Source organism: Tripterygium wilfordii, chromosome 15, assembly GCF_013401445.1.
Source record: "Tripterygium wilfordii isolate XIE 37 chromosome 15, ASM1340144v1, whole genome shotgun sequence".
Lineage (NCBI taxonomy): Eukaryota > Viridiplantae > Streptophyta > Magnoliopsida > Celastrales > Celastraceae > Tripterygium > Tripterygium wilfordii.
In genome coordinates this window covers 11,440,355-11,465,377 of record NC_052246.1, presented here as the reverse complement: position 1 = coordinate 11,465,377, position 25,023 = coordinate 11,440,355, and the positions used below count along the sequence as shown (strand labels likewise).

The 25,023-nt window shown below is 36.7% G+C and overlaps 4 protein-coding genes and 1 non-coding gene across 8 annotated transcripts; 2 read left to right on the top strand and 3 right to left on the bottom strand.

Annotated features, from left to right (window-relative positions):
- The first annotated feature begins 1,653 nt into the window (after positions 1 to 1,653).
- Positions 1,654 to 5,214, top strand: LOC120016442. Its single transcript, XM_038869222.1, has 6 exons — positions 1,654 to 1,881; positions 1,985 to 2,295; positions 2,380 to 3,440; positions 4,052 to 4,465; positions 4,558 to 4,790; positions 4,902 to 5,214. Exons 2-6 carry the CDS (start codon positions 2,177 to 2,179, stop codon positions 5,154 to 5,156), a joined length of 2,082 nt encoding a protein of 693 aa, XP_038725150.1. The 5' UTR covers positions 1,654 to 1,881; positions 1,985 to 2,176; the 3' UTR covers positions 5,157 to 5,214.
- A 496-nt stretch (positions 5,215 to 5,710) lies between these two features.
- TRNAM-CAU lies at positions 5,711 to 5,782 on the bottom strand. The gene has a single exon. It is a non-coding gene; the product is annotated as a tRNA-Met (tRNA).
- Positions 5,783 to 6,314: 532 nt separating this feature from the next.
- Positions 6,315 to 7,166, bottom strand: LOC119979895. The gene is made up of 2 exons (XM_038822516.1): positions 7,128 to 7,166; positions 6,315 to 7,043 (listed from the first exon to the last, which is right to left on the bottom strand). The coding sequence occupies exons 1-2, from the start codon at positions 7,164 to 7,166 to the stop codon at positions 6,315 to 6,317; spliced, it is 768 nt and encodes a 255-aa protein (XP_038678444.1).
- Positions 7,167 to 10,891: 3,725 nt separating this feature from the next.
- Positions 10,892 to 16,794, top strand: LOC120016441 (DExH-box ATP-dependent RNA helicase DExH18, mitochondrial). Of its 3 annotated transcripts, none has more exons than XM_038869219.1 (4): positions 10,892 to 11,415; positions 11,508 to 13,972; positions 15,062 to 15,126; positions 16,343 to 16,794. In XM_038869219.1, the coding sequence occupies exons 2-3, from the start codon at positions 11,562 to 11,564 to the stop codon at positions 15,114 to 15,116; spliced, it is 2,466 nt and encodes an 821-aa protein (XP_038725147.1). In that variant the 5' UTR covers positions 10,892 to 11,415; positions 11,508 to 11,561; the 3' UTR covers positions 15,117 to 15,126; positions 16,343 to 16,794. The 3 variants fall into 3 exon arrangements, with proteins under 3 accessions (XP_038725147.1, XP_038725149.1, XP_038725148.1); XM_038869221.1 differs by having other exon boundaries at positions 16,336 to 16,794; XM_038869220.1 differs by having other exon boundaries at positions 10,892 to 13,972.
- On the bottom strand, positions 16,728 to 23,776 carry LOC120016440. Of its 2 annotated transcripts, none has more exons than XM_038869218.1 (13): positions 23,532 to 23,776; positions 22,726 to 23,219; positions 22,481 to 22,547; positions 21,667 to 22,071; positions 20,143 to 20,273; positions 19,958 to 20,066; positions 19,688 to 19,833; positions 19,480 to 19,553; positions 19,243 to 19,360; positions 18,951 to 19,087; positions 17,683 to 18,788; positions 17,311 to 17,579; positions 16,728 to 17,166 (listed from the first exon to the last, which is right to left on the bottom strand). In XM_038869218.1, the coding sequence occupies exons 1-13, from the start codon at positions 23,538 to 23,540 to the stop codon at positions 17,100 to 17,102; spliced, it is 3,132 nt and encodes a 1,043-aa protein (XP_038725146.1). In that variant the 5' UTR covers positions 23,541 to 23,776; the 3' UTR covers positions 16,728 to 17,099. The 2 variants fall into 2 exon arrangements, with proteins under 2 accessions (XP_038725146.1, XP_038725145.1); XM_038869217.1 differs by having other exon boundaries at positions 18,951 to 19,099; positions 23,532 to 23,775.
- Positions 23,777 to 25,023: the final 1,247 nt, after the last annotated feature.

Genomic DNA, 25,023 nt, shown 5'->3' with positions numbered 1-25,023 from the left:
TCTATAAGCTTCAAAATAAGTTGTATCAACCGATCCAGATATACTAGTTTATAAGTTTCGATAAGATAATATTTTATATGTAACATTATAAACATTTTAAAATAATAATATTAATTTTATTTATATAAAAATATTTTGTAATAAGCTAGCCTCAATTATAACTTTCACAAAAAATTTGATAATTTATATGTTAACTTATTTTTCATAGTTTATAAGTTTTGCCAAACATAGCTTAGGTGTTTTGTTTTGTTTTTCCCCATTTTTGGTTATGTGAATTTCATGGTCATGTTAGGTTATGGTTTCTTATAGGACCTCACTTTTCTTTCAATCTTATAATTTTTCAAACATATATGGTTTGTTTATGATAATAAGATATTTCATATAATGTCCACTTAGTTCATATAAATATATAATGTCCACTTAGTTCATATAAATAAGGATTCGAGAGCTCTAATATAGTGGAATAGATAATTTTATTTAGGAATCTATTTTATTACCATAATCTTTTCTCTTTTTTTTTTTGGATATTACTTTATGTCCAACTACTCAATTTCCAATTGGAGAAAGAAAATCCGGATTCAAAAATTGCTTTTAATGATTTTAAAAATTGTAATTTTAGGTAGATCAAAGCATAAAGAAGGTTGATCACATGCTTCCCTTTGATATTATACCAAATTCAAACCATACCCAATTGGATTCTTTCATAATTTGACTCTTATATGAAAACAAGGAAAGAGTTGTTGAAGAACAAGAAAATAAATCTTCGTTATTAACAGATCAAACAAACATGGCCTCTAATAAGAGACGCTAATAAGTCCCATTACATACATAGGAATGGAAAATATATCATCTTAATTCGAAATTTTTTAGCTATTATTTGTTAGTTTAAAATTTTCATCAAGCTTTTCCAAAGTTGTGTTTTAGAGCCTATAATAGGACCCTAATTAGGCAAATAAAAAATGCCTAGCAAATGCAATGGTGAACTTTTGCTTGGACATGGGAGGCAAAAAGAGATATTTTATTGGCCCATTAAAAAATTTTGTGCTCCAACAAGGCCTATTTGTTGGCCTCTTTTTAATTGCTCCAACATGGGGGCATGGAACATACAATGCCTCATGTTGGCCCAAAATGGGGCCCCCATCTCACACATAAATATATTTTTACCTTTAAATTAATATTAGGTCACACCTTTATTACTCAAAAATCATGCCACAAATTTACATGATTGTATAAATATGAAAAGCCATCTTATTTTCATTTTCAACCATATCAACAAAACACGTTTCTAATATAACCACATCATCAAAACACAAATCCTCATACATTATCCATTTTCCAAGAAAAAAACCACCATTGTGATTGAAAATGCAATGGTTGTAATTTAGGAGGGCATTTGCTATCCCTTTTAATGGGTCATGGGAAAATTAAGACTCTTAAGAATTAGGGTTTGTTGTAACACACGTTTTAACCATTGAGGCTTAAACCTAATTTCCAATGTAGCTTCCTCCTTCCTTCTTATGTCAATTTCTTTCTCATTTTTTCTTCCAAAACCCAAGTTCACAGCGACCTCAATTGGGCTAACACCCATTTAGGGTTAGTTTGTGTCAAACCAACCTAAAAGGCTAAGACTTTCCCCCACAAAAAGAAAAATCATGAAACACAAAAAACATAAAAATAAGGAAACCAAAGACGTAAATGTTCAATTTAACCCAATTTTGTTCTTATTCTCTCTCTTGCAATGACAAAATGCAGACACTTCAACTGATCAAAACCTCTTTCCCCTCTCACTATATCTAATCACATAACGGCCTCTTCAGAATTTCCAGACTCTTAAGCAACCCCCAAAAGATGAGTTCCAAAGCACAACCAAGTCGCTGGCATGTAGTTTTCTCTCCTTAATTTCTGCTCCAAAATCTCTTAATCAATCTCACCCTAATTAGGTGGGATTTCAATGCATATCGTTGAATATTGTTTTGGTTTTCAGGTGACATGTCCATTTACAAACCCGTGAAGAAGAATTCAACGCAGGAATCAGAGATTCATGAACCTTTTTGCTCTGTTTCTTGTTCTGGGTTTTGCTTCGATTTGAATAAACCAGAGTCGATGGGTTAGAAGAATAGAATCTATAGATACCTTAAACGAGTTTTCACTAAGCAACCTTTTTGGGTCGGTGAATATGTGTCGTGTTTCTGCGTTTGTCTATCAAAAGATGTCTCTTTTTGCTTGCTCCGTCGGGGTCTCTGTCAATGCTCTGTTGTTCATTCTGCTCGGTCTCATCAAAAAAATCATGTACAGGTACTGGAATTAACAATCAATTTGTATATTTGATAGTAATAATTTGATTTTTTCTTAATTGGGTTTTTTTCTTTTTGTGTTGAGATTTCATGGTGACGACCTTTTGGGGGAGACAAATTCAAATTGCTTAGAAAATGGTTCTGAAGAAACCGGAACAGAGGAAGCAGAACCAGAAGTTCATAAACTTGAGGATTCAAAAGAGAGTGATGAAGTCCATGTAAACGAGACACCCAAATTCGTCTTCAAGTTTCTATTTCCAAATTATGAGGAATTCTGCACAAAAATCAATACCGGAAATGGTGATTCTGTTGTCTCGGATTCGGTGTCAGAGAAGCCCATGGAGGGAGCAAATGAAGTTGCTACCAGTACTGGGACCAATGGCTTCTTTTCTGATAAGAAATTTGTGCAACAACAAGAATCAGAAGAAAAAGCCAATGGTGACGATATAAAAGAGAATTCTGTTAACTGTGAAGAATCTGTGACAGAGAAGAAGGAGGAGGCTAAAATAGCACAAAAGGAATCTCTTTCTCTTTCAGGGGAGGACGATGCCGCCTATGAAGAGAAAAACTGTTCTTGTAATGATGATATCTCGGAAACTAATCAGTTTCTATTACAGGAGGATTTCATTGCATCTGATTTCGACTCGGATTCGCCAACTTCAAGCCAATTTATTGGTTCAAGCAGTGATGGGTTCCTGTCCGATACGGAATTCGAAGAATCTTCTGAGCTTGATGAGTTTTGTGGAGTAGATAGAGATGTAATGGAGGAGCTTAATAAGCTAGAAGAAGAGTCTTGTGTTGAAGATAAAGGCAAAGGCAGTACCGAGAATTCGAAGGAGTTAGAGTTTCAGAAATCATCGGCTAGTGATTCTGAGGATTCTAATGATCTTGAAACATTGTGGGAACACCAAGATTTGATAGAAAAGCTTAAAATGGAGCTTAAAAAGGTTAGAGCTACTGGTCTTCCTACAATACTTGAAGAATCTGAGAGTAGTCCAAAGATAATGGAAGATTTGAAGCCGTGGAAGATCGACGAGAAGATCAATCATGAAGATACAATGAGTGAGCTTCACAAATTCTACAAAAGTTACCGGGAACGTATGAGGAAGTTCGACATCTTGAATTACCAGAAGATGTATGCATTAGGTCAGTTCTTCAATTTCTTTTTTTCTGAACCCTTTTTGTTCATAATCATGTGTGTGCCATTAATGAACTCAAATCATAATTATGAGAAATCTCTTCCTACTAAACTAATCAATTGAGATGAATTAGCATTACCTACATTCTGTAGTCATTTAGAAGTTATAGACAAGGACCCACTAAATCTCAGTGTGTGAACCTAAGATATACCTCATAAAGTGTATTGCTTTCTGTTTTCTTAGTGTTTTCTTTTCCAAGAAAATAACTTTATACTTCCTGCACCAGCATATGATCACAAACAGGAAAATTTCTTCTGTCATTTCTTGTTCAGTGGGCTATCAAGAGTGCCTTCTGATGTGTATCCATGTTATTATTTGCACATATAGTTTGTCCAAGATCTCTTATAATGGCCTATAATTTAATACAGTTATCCTATAATGGCATCACTTTACCTAAATTTCATTATAAAAGCAAAGCATATGTGTTGAAGAAAGCTGTGATTGTATACATACATGTATATATAAATGTATGTTGGTGGTCTGTTGCATCCATACTGATTTGTTTCATGATATTTTATGTTTCATCTAATTCATCGTGCGTTTTGTGACCATCGATAGGCTTTCTTCAGTCAAAGGATCCGTTTCAAGCCATGTCGAGCCAAAAACCGTCAGCTCCTGCAATGAAATCGCTTCTGTCACAGAACTTCAAGCTATGCAAACCAAAAAAGTCTGATATTGATCCAACCATGGATTTCATTAAAGAATTGCATGGTGATTTGGAAGTGGTGTATGTTGGGCAGTTGTGTCTTTCATGGGAAATCCTTCATTGGCAATACGAGAAGGCGCTAGAGCTGTGGGAATCTGATCGATATGGTTTACGCAGATATAATGAGGTTGCAGGTGAATTTCAACAGTTTCAAGTACTTCTGCAAAGATTTATAGAGAATGAACATTTTGAAGGGCCAAGGGTACAGAATTATGTCAAGAATCGATGCGTCTTTCGTAATCTGCTTCAAGTTCCAGTTATAAGAGGTGAGAAATTTTTATGACATTGTTGGCAAGCAATATTTAAGACAAATAAAAAACACATTTTGGCTTATGGCAAGCGTATAATTTTGTTGCAGAGGACATGAAGGATAAGAAGGGAAGAAGAAAAGGAAGAGATAGCGACGCCATTTCAGGTGACATGCTAGTAGAGATAATGGAAGAAACTATAAGAATTTTTTGGCGATTTGTTCGAGCAGATAAAGATGCACATACTGTGATTCATAAGCCGCGAAAGGGAAGTAATCTAGTAGAACCACAAGACCCTGCAGAGTTAGAGCTTCTGTACGACGTCCGACGTAGTCTTCAAAAGGTATAAATGGAACATAGTACTAATAATGTTCAATTTTTCTTGCTCTCCATTTGGTGCTAAATAAACAATGCCTCACTCTAGTTTCAATGGTTTTTCTGCACAATTATGCAGAAGGAGAAGAAGCTTAAAGACATATTGAGAAGTGGAAACTGCATACTGAGGAGATTTCAAAAGCAAGAAGAGGACAGTTCAGATCAAGTCCTTTACTTCTTCTCACAAGTAGATATGAAATTAGTGTCGAGGGTTTTGAACATGTCGAAGATAACACCAGATCAACTTCTCTGGTGTCGCGGTAAATTAAGCAAGATCAGTTTTGTTAGCCGGAAAATGCATGTAGAACCATCATTCTTGCTATTCCCAGTTTGATAAATAGTGTTCAGCTTCAGTCTTTCTATATCGTTTATAGAGGAAAATTTTGGAATGAGGCGCTTCTTTTGTTTTTTGTTTTTTGTTTTTGGTAACGTGGAACCCACCTATCTACACACCACACAACTGACTGATAAATTCCGGACTACATGAACTATATTTCCTCCTAAAGTGATCACAAACTATAATTTGTTAAATGGGCAATAAATTCATGTTTGTATATACACTTCTCTCAGTTCTCTGTTATAGAGAGACCAAATACCAAATATTTATCTTAATGACTGTTGAATAAGGGATTAGGGAGTCTAGACAGACACAAAATTAATTAGTAGAAAAGTAAGTTTAGATATATAAAACACTCTTTTGAATTATTAAAAATTAAAATAGAATTACTGCTCCTAATGCCCTAAAGAGTAAATTCTATGTAGTGGACCAAGACTAACTTTCTTGACACTAAACGCTTTGGGCTAGCCCAGCATTATATATTTATAACAAGACATTAAATGGGCCTTAATCCGGCCCGTAGAAAAATATTGTAAAAAATTAAAACAGCGTATCAGAGGCAGGTTTCGATCCTGCGACCTGTGGGTTATGGGCCCACCACGCTTCCGCTGCGCCACTCTGATTTTGATGCTAATGGTTCCCGTACATTAAAATATATAATTTACCATAAAAAGCATAGGCATAGGGAAGGATACATATTGTTGACATTAACCATGTTGGGGCTGACCAACATTGGAAAACAAAGTTACGCACACAATCTCAATCTTTTTAACAGATTCTCCAGCACATGCAATGGAATCTCAGATTCTTTAAATACGAACAAAGTTCATACAAAAGAGATTTTTGGCCTGGACCTTCACCAGTATGTGTGGCAGATACAATACAACAATGCTACACATCCTAGCAACATTCATCCCAAAAACATCTCGACATTGTACACAATGTCGAGATGTTGTTGGGATCATTATCATTTTCCGATACAATACATACAATACAAGAATATCTGTACGTAACATTTTAGACAAGATATGTGATAGTAGCTCAAGCTTAAGCACATCAAGTTGAATTCAAGAGCTACTCATTTTCAGCTGCTTGTACATAGGCAGAAGCAATTAAAAATAAGCAATGTCAAGCTCAATCTCAAATATATATATTTTAAGTATAGCATTTGTTTGTAGAGTAAGAAGAAGACGTATCACTTGGCCATGGTGGTGAGTCAGAGTCCCAAGGCAGATCAAGCTTCCAGTCATTAGGTACGCTTGAAGGCAAACTGAAGGGGAATCCAATAGATCTAGGTGTCCCCCACTGGTTACTATCATGGGTTTCACTTTGGTTCTTTTTCAAGCCTCCTTGATCCTCTTCTCCTACACCACCCATATTTTCTTGCATATCTTGGTGCATATATACTGATTGAGGAACCCCTAACGGTTGATGAGGCCCTGCAAAATTTATGGTCTCCGAGCTGCCTTTACTGGTATCCCCAACTAAGGCCTGGTTTAGTAGTATACAAGAAACATCAAATGTACATTGGTCGGCCTCAGATTGCGAAAACATGAAACTATTGAGAAGTTCTCCGTTTGAGTTGGGAATTAGAGATGGTTTGTAGAATGTAGGATTAAGTGGTTTGTATGAGAGGACGTGTAAAGCAGAGAAAGTGGAAGTAGAGGCCTGTTGTAGTCCATTGTTACCGCAAAATGGGATGACTGATGCGATTCCAGTTGTGCAAGATATGTTTTCTGAACTGAACTGATGGCAATGTCCACCTTGATTAAGAGCGTCTGATATTGTAATTTCTGTAGGAAACGAGGACGCCCAAGAGTGTGAAAGTGCCTGTTGCGCCATTGAATTGGTTTTCTTGAATATCCTACAAATAGCCCAAGCATCCTGTTGTCCAAATCATCAGAATTTTTGTTCTTTATAGATATCAACTTGCTTAATTAGCTCGATTGGAAGCTGACGCTGCTGTACTTTCCTCTTAAGATAAAACCCAACAAGCTCTTCATCCATTGGACGAAATCGAAACCTAGGAAGTGTTGAAATTATACTGCTGATATAGTTTATCAAAATACTTATGTTAAATTAAAAATCAATGTTATTATCTTGAAACTTGATATGCACACGTGACATACAAATTAAATTGTAATTAAACAATCTTGCATAAACAGGAAGTTATAAACCGTTTTACAATTTAATTGCATGCATAAACTAAAAATTATAATATGATTATAAGCATACAAATGATTAGTGTATTTAGATCATACACGTGTGACAATCTTTAGTTTAATAGATGATTTCAAAAGTATACACAAAGCTTTGAAATTGCAATATTAGTTACAGTTGAATACATGTACGATAAACAAGACAAATTAAGGTTTCGTGTTTCAATTTTGCAGTTAACATAAACAATGCCACTTTAATAACAAATTGGATCAACCAGTTATGTCATACAATGAATCAAACCAAGTATATAAACACAATAAAGCCTAACCAGTTGATGAAACGAGATCGGATGATTTGATAGGAGCCGAAAAATAAGAACAAGCTAGGTATGGTATGATCTGAATCTCCTTAAAGTGAGTTTGCCCCCGCCTCTAGGTATCGACAGCAACTCGGGACAATCACTTCCTAAGATACAATGCTCCACAGCCACAGGTAAGCGACACTTCAATACCGGTGGCACAATCGAACCAATGTAAGAACGTACTCTCAAACTCAAAATTTTTGGAACAAGAACTTGGACTAAAGAACAAAGGAAATATGGAATGCAGCGTGTAGGGAAGAGAGAGTTTTCGCAGGTATATTCAAAAGTCTGTATTTGCATCTAGGAAGGGGGCTCCATTTATAATCATAGAGCCTAAGTGGTTGGTCCACGTAATCTGGTTAGTGGAGGATTATGTGGACTTGCTTGCCAACTACTTTGACCCAGGGAAATCTACTCGTGGACCAATTTTTGAGGACTTGTAACAGCATTCCCTTAGACTCATTCAAACAAGACCAAATCCAACAGGAAGCATTACATCGTCCACCTTATCTGCATCATTTTTGTCATCCATGTCTTCTCTTCCTTTCTCCCCTAAAACCTTCTCTTTATCAAACACTAAAACCTGTTTGACAATAAAAATCAAGTGGGGGTTTTCTTCTAATAACATGAAGTACTATTAATGCAACAGTGGAGCAGCTGTGAACCAGTACTAGTACTAGAAGAGAAGATGAACTATCAAGAAAGGAAAAAAAGAAATTATCTATATATATGTTAACACAATGGAAAAACCATTAATCCTTTTATGTTCTAATAGGATCTGAAGATAAAATGACAAATCAATCTTCCATCCATGTTCTGAATCTGATAATATTTTAGAGGACATTGATATAATAGTTCACCAATTGAAGGGGAAAAAAATTTTAAAAATGGAAAATGAAAAACATATGAAATACCATTTCTTATAGGAAATGTTAGTGCAAACCTTTGTGCTGCTAATCATCATGCAAAGATAAAATTGAACAGTTCAACAAACAGCCAAAAAAAAAAACAAGAGCAGCTCAACTAACTTGGGACTTGCAGGTTTGACTAGTGATGATTATATGCCCATAGGACTCTATGAGATCATATCTAAATTATGAGCTAATTATGGATTTGAATAAATTAATTAAAAGTTTTTAATTTGTGTATTAGTATATTGTAGTAGTATAAATCTTTTCCCTTAATGGAAACAACTTTCCAACAATACCAAGAGACAACTCCTTAATGAACTGAGGGGAGGACCGGTGCACTAATGCACTGGCTATTAACCTGTTCAGGGTTAACAACCTTCAGATCATGTGCCTCAAGATCTGAAGGTCCTAATCTATTCACTTTTAAATAATAAATATAAAAAATCAAACGCCTCACTTCTTCAGAGTTTTTCTTCCACAGGTAACAAATTAAAATCAAAATCTAATAACCGTTTTATTTTTTTGATTAATTAATTAAAAGTGAAGAGACTAGAACCGTCAAATCTTGAGACACAAGATCTGACGGTTGTTAACCCTTAACAGACGGAGGTCGCATAATTAGTAATCTCATGCTGCCATATTTAGTTTGTGAATATTGGTGTTCTAGCACAACATTATGAACACGGATGTAAAGACCCCAAAACATCTAACATTCCAAATGGATGAGGTTTAGAGTGTGGATAAAAAAATTGGGGTTGCGAAGCAATTTTCTTAAGATGCCCCACCGCCCTTAATAAGCCAATTGAAGATTGATGGGATATTGGAGACAAATACATATGATCATTAGCATTATCAAACATTTAAATATATAAAAGAATGCGATGAATAAAAAATTAAATTAAATAATATTAATTAATGTTGATTTTAACTTTAAATTAAGTCCATGCACAAATAGTCTCTTATGAAATTATTATCTTCCATACGTCACCATATATATATATATACACACACATAGAGGGGGGAATTTTAAATTAAAGGAACCTATCGAAGACAAAATAAGAATAAAAATAATAAGCATACATCACGATCATCGCATGCATGCATATACCATCGATTCTTAATTTATCCATTCAATTAATTAATTGGCCTATATATAAATATATATATATATAGAGAGGATTTCTAACATAGACCTCTCTCTCTCTATATATATATATGATTTCTCACTTCTATGTTTACACTATTCATTTAAAACATGTGGGACCTAAAACAGTGAACCCCACTTATCATCTCATTCGTTCACACCATTAAAATGTAACCCTTATTTTACATTAGACCCTTATGTGAGAAATCATATATATATATATATATATATAGACACACACATAAAGTATTGATTAGAAACAACATGATAGCCCCCAAATTATTGATCACGATCACATGTTTGGCTTTGGCCTTTTCTGTTTATTTCTTAATTTCCATTATTTTCCTTTTGTCTTTCTTATATATGTTCCTTGGTTTAGGTCACAATGGATAACTAATGCTTGAATATTTAAACATCTAAAACCAAGTTAGCCTTTGGGTCACAATGGTTAACTGCTGCATGCATGTGAGCTTGCATGACTACTTGGATGTTACATTGGATTTGGATGGAGAACTCTACAATTATAGTCTAAAATTCTGAAAAAATAATGTGGTGTAAAAAAAGTTGACATAGTTTGGTATGACGCACCTCTCAAATTGTTAATTTTCATTGGGAGATTTAGAGGGTATAAGGGTGGTGATCGACTTTCTTTTCTAATTTGTTTTAATAGTTAAAGTCTTCAGAAGTTGACGCCATACAAGTTTATCATTTAAAAACATTTTATAATACCTAAATTTCGGGCCGTTAGTCCCATGCGTACAAAATTTTTTCACCTGACGACATGATCAGTAGAGTTAAAACTCAGCTTGTGACCACAAACGCAAGCTTAAACCGAAACTCAAGAAAATGAAGTATGCGTGTTTGTGTAATAAAATGAAATTAAATTTATTCAGACATTCAATACCATTATTGAAATACAATTGCACCATTAAGACTCACTTCCACAAAAAAAAAAAAAATGTTAGATATATATGTAATTGATCATTTTAATCGATCACTATTTCTTTATTTGGACAAGCTGAGGGTGGGAATTGAACCTTTGACTTCATAGTTAGCTTAGTATTACTAAGGGCCCATTTTAAAGGCCCAATTTAAAGGCCCATTCTCAATAGTAGCTGGGCTATCCAAATGGTACGGGTGCTACCCGGCTCCAATTTCACCGAAATACAGCCGGGCGCCGGCATAATCGCCTCTCTGGTAGGGTTTCTGGGGTCGACAACCTCCTATTTCCCTCCACTTGTTCTCTCCTTTTCTTCTGAAATCAAGCACCTTCGCCGAACTCTCTCTGTCTCTCTCACAATTTCACCGAAAACGTATTAACTTAGCTTAGGTCGACTGACCGGACGACCGCTGTGAGATAGCTTTCTTAAGGATTGCTTTCCATGCCATGTGCTTCCGCCAATTCTTGAACAGGGGCTGCCCTATATAGTGAAGCCCGTTCCTCAACAAAGCTAATTAAGGGAAGTGGAGCCCTTTTTTGCCGAGAAGACAACGGAAAAACATCGATTTCAAAAGCCATTTTCAATTTCACCTGCACGTCTAGCATCTTTATTCACTGGGATCACCAGAACTAGAGTCACCAACCATATTACTAAACAGTGATACCTACTTACTTGTTCGACACCAGAATTTGATCCTGCTCTTCTGGGGAGGCTATTGGAATAACAATTTCGCATCCTTGTGAGTAATTATCTCTGTTCTAATTGGATTTTTAAAATAATTTTAGGCATTATTTTCTGAGTTTAGATGACTTGAACATTTAATTCCTACAGTTCAACAAAGATAAAGGGATAGTGGCTCTTCAATTTGATCTTTGTGGGTGTTCAATGGCGAGAGGGAATGCATCATCTCTTTTTAGAGTCTGTACAAAAAAGATAAATGTTTCTAGGGCAAGGGTTTTGATTCCGAATAGATACTTATGTTCTTTTGAACATCCAAACAATTGGGTATCTGGAAATTTCAAATTTAGTCTCAGACATGATGTGCCCAAGCGCCAATTTTCGACGAGCTTGCTCGATCTGTTTCGCCCTCAGTTCTCCTCGAGGAACCCCAAACTTCCAGAATCCATGCCAGTTGGTGTGAGTAAATGCTCGTCATCAATTGAAGATGATGATAATGTCTATAAAAGTGGTACAAGTGAGTCAGAAATTGAGGAGTTAGAACAAAATAATGGCATGGATTCTGAAGGTAGTGTTGGTATTGAGGAGGTGAATGGCAATGAGATGCCTGATGAGGTTGAGAATTTTGACGACAATGGTATTTGTGGCTCAGCAACAATTGAATCAGAATGCAGGGATGCAGGTCGTGATAGGATTGCACAGCGTAATCCTGTGGAACTTTATCAGGAGCTTCGTAATGCTGAAAATAGTGCAAAGGTCAATCCGTCAGATTGGCTGATTCTTAAAGATTTATTTGGATACTTTGCGAAATCAGGGTGGGCAGCCAATCAGGCTCTTGCAATTTACATTGGCATGTCATTTTTTCCCACTGCTGTCCATAAGTTCCGGGCTTTTTTCTTAAAGAGATTTTCGGCTGATATTGCCAATTACTTGGTGTCGCTTGGCGTAACTGATGCGGCTGTTAGATTCCTTTTCCCCATATTTGTTGAATTTTGTATAGAAGAATTTCCTGATGAGATTAAGCGGTTCCGTGGTATGATACAGTCAGCTGACCTCACAAAGCCACAGACGTGGTTTCCGTTTGCAAGGGCAATGAAACGCAAGATTATTTATCATTGTGGTCCGACAAATAGTGGTAAAACTTACAATGCTTTGCAGCGGTTTATGGAAGCAAAGAAGGGCATCTATTGCAGTCCTTTAAGGCTCTTGGCTATGGAAGTTTTTGACAAGGTGAATGCACTTGGGGTTTACTGTAGTCTTCATACTGGTCAGGAGGTGAAATATGTTCCATTCTCCAACCATGTTTCTTGTACTGTGGAAATGGTTTCGACAGATGAGTTATATGATGTGGCTGTTATTGATGAAATTCAGATGATGGCAGACCCTTGTAGGGGTTATGCATGGACACGGGCATTGCTTGGCTTGAAAGCTGATGAGATTCATTTATGTGGAGATCCAAGTGTTCTTAATATTGTACGGAAGGTCTGTTCAGAAACTGGGGATGAGTTGTGTGAGAAACACTATGAGAGGTTCAAACCACTGGTGGTTGAAGCAAAGACATTGCTGGGAGATCTTCGAAATGTTAGATCTGGGGATTGTGTGGTTGCATTTTCAAGGCGAGAGATATTTGAAGTTAAATTGACAATTGAGAAACACACCAAACATCGTTGCTGTGTTATTTATGGTGCCTTGCCACCAGAGACTCGTAGGCAGCAAGCTAACTTGTTTAACAATCAAGATAATGAATTTGATGTGCTTGTTGCAAGCGATGCTGTGGGGATGGGTTTGAATCTTAATATTAGAAGAGTTGTTTTTTATAGCCTCTCTAAGTACAATGGTGACAGGATTGTTCCCGTTCCGGAATCACAGGTGAAGCAAATTGCCGGAAGAGCTGGTCGGAGAGGTAGCCTTTATCCTGATGGACTCACAACTGCCTTACATCTTGATGATCTTGACTACCTTATTGAGTGTTTGAAGCAACCTTTTGATGAAGTGAGGAAAGTTGGCCTCTTTCCTTTCTTCGAACAGGTTGAGCTATTCGCTGGGAAACTGCCAAATATGACTTTTACCCAACTGCTTGAAAAGTTTGGTGAAAATTGCCGTCTTGATGGGTCATACTTCTTGTGTCGACATGATCATATAAAGAAGGTAGCAAATATGTTGGAGAAGGTTCAGGGATTATCTTTAGAAGACCGTTTTAATTTTTGTTTTGCACCAGTTAATATTAGAGATCCCAAAGCGATGTACCATCTTCTAAGGTTTGCTTCAAGTTACAGTCGAAATGTTCCTGTTAGCATTGCTATGGGCATGCCCAAGGGATCTGCTCAGAATGATGCAGAACTCCTGGATCTTGAGACTAGACATCAAGTTTTGTCTATGTATATGTGGCTGTCTCATCACTTCAAGAGAGAAACTTTTCCATTTGTGAAGAAGGCTGAGATCATGGCAACTGACATTGCTGATTTGTTGGGTCAGTCTCTTCTCAAGGCTTGCTGGAAACCAGAATCAAGACAGACAGGGAGGTCGAAGCCTCAGCAGAAGAAAGAAGGAAATGAAAAGCCTCAGCAGAAGGAAGAAGGGTATGAGAGGCCAAGGTCACTCATCAAATTGCATGGGAAGTAAGTTTTTGTGAATTATGGTGTTACTTTACTATTTGTGCTACCTGTAATTGCTCTGCTTTTATAGCTTAGATAATTCTTTTTATTCAGCATCGATAAGAAAAAATACATGCCAAACCACTTGTTCAAACTCATTATTTTCTAAAGAATCTTAACATTCTATACCTGTTTGAAACAAATTCAAATTGTTTCATATGAAAAACTGGTTTGACTTTATGAAATCTTAGCATGGCTTTCGTTATTCTTCGAAAAAAAAAACATAGCACGGCTTTCATTATCATGGAAAGCTGGTAAAAAATTCTCATTTTCCTAGGGTACTTTGTTTTGTCATTTCTCGCGTAAGTCACTCATGAACAATTTCTGTTTAATGTTAACTTCCTGTGATTATTTTTACTCTTGTTCAGTTAGATCTCCAATGGCTTTACACACGTGAGTGTTTCTTAATCGTGGGAGAAAAGTATTAACATTCCATTTATGTTATCGTTGTCCATACCTATCATTCTATCAGAATGACATGAAAGATGTTCAAACTTCAAATAGTATGGGGAACATACAGCTTTGTTATGAAGAGCATGTAGCGTAGACTGTAGACATTAGGGACCATCTTGAAGGTAAGCACTAATAACTATGAAGACAAATATGACTAGATATTTTTCTTGTATTAATTGCTGCTTTTTTTAGTGCCGCATAGCATAAGCTAGGAGTAGATATTTGAAGTTGTTGCTGGTAGAAAGTTGTCAAGGTCCAAATGTAACTTGAGTAGTTATTAAGAGATGTTTTCTGATGCGCTTAGATTGATCCGTCTGTAATGAACAATAGATTTGGTGTTGGTGGAGGAACTGCATGACTGTTACTGGTGGTTATGAAACGTACTTTAAGATTATGACTGAGGTAAAGAATTATTCAGAAACTCGATTAGGGGGACAAAATTAATGCTGGCTTTCACATAGAGATGGTCATGGTACTCTTTGGTTGTCTATGATACAAGGATAGCCTCTAGTTCGTACATCTCTGTCTAAATATTGGACAATCTCTTGCTTCATTTTGTTATTAATTGTGGATACTAACAGTTTTCATTGCTTCTTGTAGGAAAAGGCAAGACAAAGCCTCAAGACAGGAGTTTGCAGAGAAGGTTGCAGTCTAGTAATTTGCAGGTGCATATTTAAGGCTCCAACTTCTATAAAATTGTAGCTATCACTTTTTATCTTGCGATCATTCTTTTCTCTAGTATCTTACCCGGGGGTCCCAAGTTGTTGAATGAGTGGGGGCAAATGTCGAGGTCTTGAATTAGAATCAGGGTTTTCTTTTGACTGCAATAGCTTTTCCGGATCTTAGGGAAAAGGCAAGCAAAGTAGAAGAATGCCCTTTGTTTGTCTATTTCTAATATAACTTTGTTTCCCGTGGATTTCCAGGCGCAGGGAGATTCGAAAGCCTAATTTTCTTTCCTTGTGTGTGTAGTAGTGAGGTTTATAGTGATGGTTCTGCCGTTTTGGGGTTTCAACTCTCTGCATATGGAAAAGAGTTTATTGTATTTTACTTAAAAGTTATTTCTTTCAGTCTCAAGACTAACAAAGAGCCGTTTCTCTTTCTTTTTTCCTATTTAATTTGTTATATTGTTTTCTTTTCTTTTCATTTAATCTGTTACTGATGTGCCTTGTATTCGTTTAATGGTTCTACCAAGCATGCTTACTTTTATTTTTTCTTTGTCTATTTTGAGCAAAAGGCTCCTGTCAATTTGTGCTATCTGGGATGGTGTTATACTTTTTCCAGCTCTTGCATCACTCAAAATAGCAGCACATATTGGGCAGAGAAGAAGGGTGGGGGTGGGGGGAGGGGGTTGTTCCTTTCTTTTAGAAGGACTCGTACTGTAATGGATTCCTTAGCTGCCTGTAGGTAGACCACCGTACCTGTATTTAGAGGCTTTGTCTTACATTTTCCTGCAAGAAGCAAAAGAGCCACTATGTTATGGGTTTATTTTGTGGTATAAGATAAATGATGACTTCTATCGTTCTATCTGATTGTTTTTTACTTGGAAATGGGTTTTATTTTGTGAGAAAAGATAAATGATCACAACTATGTGATGGTCTGCCGTTTATGTTATTTTGTTTTATGCCTTTGTGCTTAACTGATATGAAAACTATCTTGCTGATGATACTAGGGATTGCATGCACAACTTTTAGTCCATTGGAAACGTGCATTTACTCTCTTGAAATATTCATTTCTTTTCTTTCAATTTGAAACCATGCAAATTAAGATCTCACAGTTTACCTGATTTTGACTTTGCTTGATTGGGATCTGGTTTTTGCTGAAGTCCAATCTGCTGCAGTTGTTTGTATTTGGTCGTTTATATGAATTGATTTCAGCTTGCAGGTAAAGTTTGGAGGGGGTTAGAAACTCATGAGCAGGATTATACTTGGTACTTTCACAGTCAGTTTGTTGCAAACCGCTGATAATATCGAAGACATCAACCATGGTTGTGCAGTTAAGCTGAGACCCGTAGGGTTGCTCTTTGCTGTGTATGACAAAGAGTTCGCCACAGCTTAAAGCGGCCCACATTTATGCGCTTCCTGGAGAAGATCCAACAATTGTGATTTTTGTTTAATTTAGTTTGGGGGAAGTGAAAGATTTTGTTTTATTTAAAGTTTTAGAAGTATGTAATGCTGTTAGCACTTGTGAGGATCCACTATCTGCAGTCCTTCGTGAATCAATTTGTATTTGGGAGAGTAATTCTGGCTATGTTTGTTTTACAAGCATGGCAACGAAATGGGTTTCTCATTCCCATTGTAGTGTCTCTGTAACTAAGGGAAACAAAAATTCCAGCTTGCAGTATGGCTAAGCGCAGTCTATCAACACATGTATATTCCTTTGACTGGAAAATCAGAATGTCACGCGTAGAAAAAAAAGTGATAAAATGGTAGAAAGGTACCTCAGGCATTCATCTAATTTTCGCACAACAAAAGTTTTTGAGTATGAATTTTTTGTTGGTGTTTCTACAATCACAGTGGTGCCCCATCAGAATAACTGCTTCGCCCAGCCACCATCCATTCCTTCTTTCCTCTTTCAATCTCTTCTACTTTGTATGTGCTGCACAATATACACATTATTATTCCTTCTTATCCTGCAACTTTTAGCTTCTGGTTGCACAGAAACTTAAGACTGAAGGGAGATCCACCCATCTTACTGGTTGTTTCTTCCTGGAAGGACCATAAAAGTAGAGTCAAGAGGAGAATACTAAAGTTGATACCCAAGAATAGTTCATTAATTTGAACAACTTCACTGATACAAACTGCGAAAACACACTGATGATTGGGGAATCAGTTATGTAGGTCATGGGTTACCTTCGTGAATGATCAGAATCAAGAGGCGGAAACTCATCACTGGAGATATGGCAGATAGGCTGATGATATGTGTACAGTGGGACTATATCGATTTTATCTACTTTCTTATCACAGATCACACATTTGTGCTCATAATGGCCAGATAAGCTTGTTACTTGTAATTTACAATCAGCACACCATAGCAAGTGTTGGCATGGAAAGTTGGCCCACAAAATCTTCCGCTGGTTGCATCCAAAGCACTTTCCCTGCACAACGTTTTCCTTGTAGCACTGCAAACAGCCACAAATCCACAATATCAATTACTGATATGACTGACAAATAATATGCATGACAGAATGCTCCATGAATAAAGAATTTAGTTTGTTCCCTCACTTTATAGAAATCAAATTCACGAGTGAAGAAAGATGACTTGTTTCTTCTTCTGGCAAGAGCCTCGAGAATCACGTGACTATAATGATGATCAAGATTTGCCTCTTTGTTATGCAGCCACTTGTTAGCAGGAAAGACGGTATCTGGTTTCAAGAATTGCAGAAACCCAGAGGGCACACTGGGTGATGCATCCTTCTGAACTGATTTCTCTTTAAGGACCTCAAGATGGAGATTCTCTTTGATGCTGCTACCAATGAATTCAACATTTTCATCACATATTAATACATGGTCCTGAGGACTTTTGGAATTAGAAGACTTGCAATCTTCATTGTCATCAATCAACATAGTACGGGAAGGTGGGCTGCAATTTGCGAGCGGTTGCCGATGTATGGTAGGATGCTTAGGCTCAAGTATCATGTGATTCGAAGGTCCACGCTTTCCTGTGTCTACATATTTCACATGGCAAAGGTCGGACAAGGATCTCATAAAATCACTAAGCTTCGAGTAGCCAAGAGAAGCATGATCTAGTTCTAGCCCACACTCAGCCTTGAAATCAGCCTTTACAGATGAGAGAGCATATTCTCCTTCCCTTTTTGATACCTTCTCTAGAAAGAGAGGAAGCCACTTCTTGAAAGTTCTCAACCATATAGGGATGCTTTTATCTACTGAGCTGCGGCTAAAGTGCGTTTCGAATTCATTTGAGCATGTCTTTGGATCAATATTGAGTAACGTATCAACCCAAGACAATCGCTCAGATGCACCTTCATTTGTAGTCTTCTTGTTGGGCATATCAGTTGCAGTCTTCTCAGTAGGAGTTTGTATATGTGATTCATACTGTTCATTTTGTTCTTGTTCCAGTTGTCGAGCTGATTGTCCAGGTGATCGCTTCTGCAACTCGGGGCATAATAGGCATTTTGGGATGGCGCTTTTGATCTCAACTTGCTTGCCCCCAATGGTAACATAGTGTGAATCAACGGCAGCTGAAACAGATTTCTCATGTTTAAAGGTGATGAAGCCAAATCCTCGAGACTGTTTTCCGGTTTCATCTTCCATAACTACAGCATCTTCCACTGACCCAAAACTTTCTTCAAAAAGCTTGCCCAGTGAGTCTGCTTCACAAAAGCAAATGAAGAGAATCATGTTATCAAAGCCAATGAAGAAGATAGCATTGAAGGAGTTCACATCCATTAACTTATTAAGATTTGATGTGTTCAATAGTGTGATTTAAAATGCAAATGATGTAAAATTTGATGGGTTCTGAGTCTTCTGACCAGAATCCAGTGACGGAGGGAGGCCTCCCACAAAAATTTTTCTTTGTTGTTTCATTGCAGAAGCATGAATCAGATGTTCTCCTTGCATTGTTTGCTGAAGCTCCTCTTCACAATGGGCAAAAACGCATTTATCCCCTCTGATACATCCACTAGGAGATTCAAAGTATTTAGAGCATATCATTTTTCACATTCGAGAAAATTCTAGTTTTCAACAGGCAGTAGAAAATGATGAGTTTATTTGGCAAAAGACAAAAAAAAGATTCTTCACTATAGCATTGAACTAAGTGGTCACCTATCAACAGTCGTGCCTTTGACAACTGTGGATATGAGCTTTTCACAACTCTCTGAAATAACTTCATCACTCGCTAGCAAAGCATTACAATTCTTTTGAACAGGGAAAACACGATTCACTGCACGTAAGAACTAAAGACATAAGATCGAACGTTTTAAGCAGATAGGGTTTTAATAATCTTGAGTTTTCTTCTTTTTAATCACATTCAAATATTACAAGCATTAGAGTTCAACTTACTGTGTCTAATATTTGCTGGGCTTAGGATGAATCGCATGTCTTGAGAGACTGCCAGGTCTATTGGTCTCTGTCTACTGAGTATGACAACAATTGACACAAACAGACACCCAAAAAATGATGTCGATGATAGAGAATGATGAAATAAATTCCTACAGCCAGTCACTTACAACATTTAACAAGAAAACAATAACGATGTTGTGATACTAACCGCAGATTGAAGACCTCACGCTCTGCTCCCCATAGTAGAAGAAGCTCAGTGCAAACTAGATGGTCATTCTTTACTGCATAAAAAAGTGGGGTTTCTTTCATTTCTGATTTATAGTTGATACAATCTGGCTCTTCCAACAGAAGGATCTGTCAGCTCAGCAGAATGGGAAAACATCAAAACTTTATCAGTCCATTGGTTTCAACATCTGCTTCAGCAATGCCAATGCATGGTCACAAAATTGGAACTGCACCTAAAGAGTTCCGTTTGTACCTGAAGTGCCTCTGTATTGCCATTTTCAGCAGCAATGTGAAGTGCAGTTAAGCCCAGTTTGTTTTTCTGGCTCACACGAGCACCATGCTTCAGAAGGAGCCATAGGTTTCTAGGAATAAAAAGCAATTAGCGATGAGTTAAAAATACTTAAGATGACAGATATTGTGCACGAGAGAGACGGAGACCTTTTCTGTGGCGAGCATGATGCCTTCGATGACTTAAGACACCAGTGAAGAGCGGAGTTTCCTTCAGCATCAGCATCATTAATATCTATACTCGTCTTCAGAAGCAGCTCCACGATATCCCCATCTCCGGCCTACAAAACAAATTTCCGGTTAAAAAATGTTTCCACAATCACAAATGAGTACTAAGGTGGTATTTCGTTCCTTTTTACTGGCATTTGAAATTCAGTGGCCAGTAGGCTTACTTTCACTAAGGTGGTATTTCGTTCATTTTTACTAGCATATGAAATTCAGTGGCCAGTAGCTTACTTTCAGCAATATATTTTTATGAAAAATGGACTTCTACATTTCGTGGACAATAAATTTCCTTTTTTTTTTCAATTTTTCAGTCCATAAACAATATTTGAAAGGTCTCAACAAGGTGAATACTAAATCGATAATTGCTGGGAAACACACTGCATTTAAGGCACAAGGTAAAAGTGCAGATGAATATCCTTACGAAATCAGAGGTAAATGGTGAAATCATAATACATGCAAAATATGATTCAGCGTATTATTATCTCATATAAACATGACATGTTTGATAGTTGATATAGAATCCTTGTACAACTTTAGCAATCAACTAAGGAGATTGTAGCACCAAAACGAATGATAGTCAATACATTTCCAAAATATATGTGACTCAGGCATATATAATATAGTTATGTTTCCAGGATTTGTATCAAACACACAAATTTGAAGGACAAGATATATGTATACTATTGTCTTTAAAAATTTCTACATTCCTTAGTCCTTACAAGGGAGAGGAGCTACCCTACGTCTCTATCCTCACCAAAATTCCCTTAATCCCTCGATTATTAGTTGCTTATATGTACAATTTCCAAGAAGAATGGTTCATAAACTAATAACTAAGAAACTTATGTTCCTCAAATTACTGTAGAAAAGACCTTGACCTTATTTCAAATAAACACTTGATATCAAGTTGGACTATCTTCGGGCAAAGTATACATTGCCTTAGAATTTATTCTCCAAAAAATTAAATAAAAGTTAAAACAACAAAAAGATCGCTCTCATCATATAATTTTTAAGCTCTAAAAGAGAATGAAAACACTTACAAATATTCTGACCGTTTGAAATATTTCTCTTAAAAGATCTACACAATATCCGATCATTAAAATAAAATGGAAGAGCAAGATATTTGAACCATGGTTGGCCAATAATCGAGCAGAGCATCAGGCCCTTTTTATACGGACGTGCCTTTCGAATAGTTCAAAAATACAATCAACAAGAACGAAAAACGGAAAACAAATGTTCAGATAAAATGGAGCCCATGGGTTGCATTTTGTGGGCCTCCAAATTTTAGGAAGAAACCATTTTTGTAGGCCCATAAAACTCAATTTGCTAATCAAGTAGTACCAATTACGTCTACCGTTCTTAATTCATAGTCGATCCTCGCTGTGTAACAGATCTCATACTTTTTTATAACATAGTTGATTACTTTAGCCAAGAATGAAAAAGCATTCTCACCTGGACTGCAAGGATTAACGATGACGCGACTCTCTTGTCAGTTAACCCGCCACGGGCAACAGCGCCGAACAGCTGAAGCAACTCCATCTCACAGAGTAAAACCTTCCTCTTCTCGGCAGTCTCGTACTTGGTCCGGCCACAGTTCCGTTTGAGAGATGATACCGAAGACGACGTTGCTGTGCAGCCCAAGGCCAAGGCCTCCCTGATCACGCACTCGTAAACAGTGGTCTCCTCTTTCGAACCCGACTCGGCATCGTGTAACACTAAAATGGACTCATTGACTTCCTTCGCCGCTACCATCAAGAGAGCAGCTAAAGCTACTATTCGGCCACCCATGGCGCACGCATACGCCACGTCATCAATTGCTTTTGTTTTCGCAGTTAGAAGCTTTATCGCCGTCATATCCTGCAAGGCCAAATGACTAAATAGTCCTTCCTAACAAAATCCATTTTTAATGGCGCGTAACTTATTAAATTATTGTGTCGACAAGTATTTGGCTTCACAACTTCTTCAAGAAGGCTAGACATAAAGACTAATTGATTAAATTGACCCGACTTATGACTAAAAATAAAAAATTAAATTGGTTAGAAACATTCTCACACAAATGTATAAGCGTGTAAAATATGGACCACCTTTGGATTCCTTCTCTCTTAAATCAATGGTGAAAAATGTGGTCCGTATTTTACACGCTCATGACAAGAATTCTTGATCATGTGTTAGGCTAAATATTAAAACTTATAATTTTATTTTCTCTATTTCCACCTTTGGCCTCTTAACAGTTTCAACAGTTGAGAGAGATTTGAATGAGAAGAACCTTTTGTCCAAGCACAACGATCAAGTCTTCAATGGAGTGTTCGTCCGGATTCCAAATCACCTCCATCCTAAATTGAGGAAAGCAGAGTTTAAACACTATTCTGTATTCTAACAGCAAAATGAAACTTGAAAAAGCAAACATTTCCGTTTAAGGCCATTTCCTTCCTATTATTTAATCCAAAAGTGTAAATACTTTTGCACTTTCTGTTCTATGAAACGAAAGCGACGTATTTGTTTGGACCTTACCTCCAGCTAGACAAGGACAGCTCCAGAGGGAGCTGTGCGCGTCCATCTTTGGTCCTGAGGTCAGTACGGGCGCGCTTTCGGAGCAGAAGCTCCACGCACCGCGCTGAGTGCTGCTCTGCGGCAGCGTGCAGGGGCGACTTGCCTTGCTCGTCTGTCGAGTTCAGTAACGGTACCTCTCCTAGCTCGCCGTGGAGGATTGACGCGGCACACTCCACGGAGTCGAAAGCGCAGCAGAGAACAAGCAGCTTTGGCACAATGCTCTGGTCGATTGTTAAGTCAATAAGCTTTGACTCCGCGACGAGCTGCTGTTTGTCGTCTCGCAATACTAATTCTACTAGTCCTGGTTTCTTCTTAGTAACAACAGGTTCTTTTGTGGACTCGCTGATGATTTGGAGATGGCCGTACTTTTCAGGTGTCTCTTCGACGGAAAAATTAGGGTTTGCAGATATCGGAAACGATTTGGAGAGCCCGACGGAATCGAATCTTCTGATTTCCTGGATGAAGACAGATATTCAGTAAATGTACCGGAAGAAAACGATAAATACACAACAAGACGAGATAACGTGTTTTTCCGGTAAACTTCCCTCGATGAGCAGTAAAAATGCATTTCTATTTTCCCGAGAAAATCCATCTATAACTTCAGAGACAAAATTTTCAAAAGTCGCAAGAAAACCGTACTAGTAGTTGCTAATTTAAGATAAGAATGAATAAATCCGTTTGATCGCTCAGAAAACTCAAATTGAAGTCCAAACTGAAGCATTTATACTGAAATCAAAAGGCTAACTAGCTCAGAGTAGGACTCGCACCAGATCCATCTCAAATTCCTAATTCCGGCTTGAAGACCTAGTCATGTACAGATTTTCAACGAACGAAATCGAGACGATTCTTCTCTCGAAATCTGGCTCAACAATGTACTCAAAATATCCACAAACCGAACCGTGATTTCGAGATTTTCCTGAACTGTCGAAGATCAAGCACAATTTCGGCTTCAGTATCTAGGCCACAATGGAGGAAGCAGCACCGCCATTTGAGAGAGCGTTAATGAAACAGGGATATGTGAACAGAGAATAACATTCCTGAACAGCTTGAAAATGAAGTACCTTGGGGTGTTTATATAGAAAAACGGATTTAGAATATTTAATGAACTATGTTTAATAATGGTCCAGGCCCTCTTTCACCGAAATCACAACTTTTTGTTTGGCGATATTTTTAAAGTTATTTGGAAGAAAAAAAAATATGAGGAGAAATTTGTGCTATTAATGATAGGAATATAAATAAGTTTCATTTAACCGTTTTTAATTTTGAACGTTTGGTAGATAATTTTGACAGTAGCATATATTGTAGTTGAACGTTTGGTAGATAATTTTGACAATAACATTTATGGTAGCAGACATGGTTGCTGAAATGTTGATAGGTGTTTGGTTGTACCTTTGTCGGTAACATATATGCTGTTAAAATTATTGTGTAAATTAAGTGTGAGGATATTATCTATTTAAGTTGTAATAGATCCAAGTAAATAGTAAAATAAATAACAAATCATTTATAAAATTAAATAAATATACTACCAGCAATTTTTTTCAAATATTTTTAATTTAATAAATTATTAAATTATTAATTAATCCAAACTAAAAATGTAGGGTAAGAAATGTGGAAAGAAAATGAGGGTATTAAAGTCATTTCAATATCAAGTAGGGTTAAAAAGGAAAATGGTTGTAAAAAATAATAGAATTGTCCATTTATGGGTTATGTTTGGTGAACAATTTTTGACAGTAGCATTAATGTTAATATTAATTCTGGTAGTCTAAATGTTGGTAAAAAAAAGAAAATGATTGCAAAAAATAATAGAATTGTCCATTTATGGGGTCTGTTTGGTGTACAATTTTGACAGTAGCATTAATTTTAGTATTAATTATGTAGCCTAAATGCTAGTAAAAAATGTTGCAAATATGATGCATAAAATGTTAGTAGTGTTTGGTTGTACTTTTATTGGTTGAATTTATGTTGTTGAAATTATTGTGATAAATTACGTGTATGGGTATTATGAGGAAAATTTAACATTTAAAACAAGGTTAAAAATGAAAAATCACATACAATTTTTCACAAAATTGTACCAAAATAATTGAATCTTAGAACAATTGTAAAACATCCTTGAGGAGTTAAAATTGTATGGGAGTTTGGGGCACGAAATTGTTGTATGAAAGAAATCATAAATCATATGGTTTACCTTGATCATGTGAATTGCATGCATTCCAATATCATCATTTATATTCTCAAGTCAAAACATGATAATATTGGTTG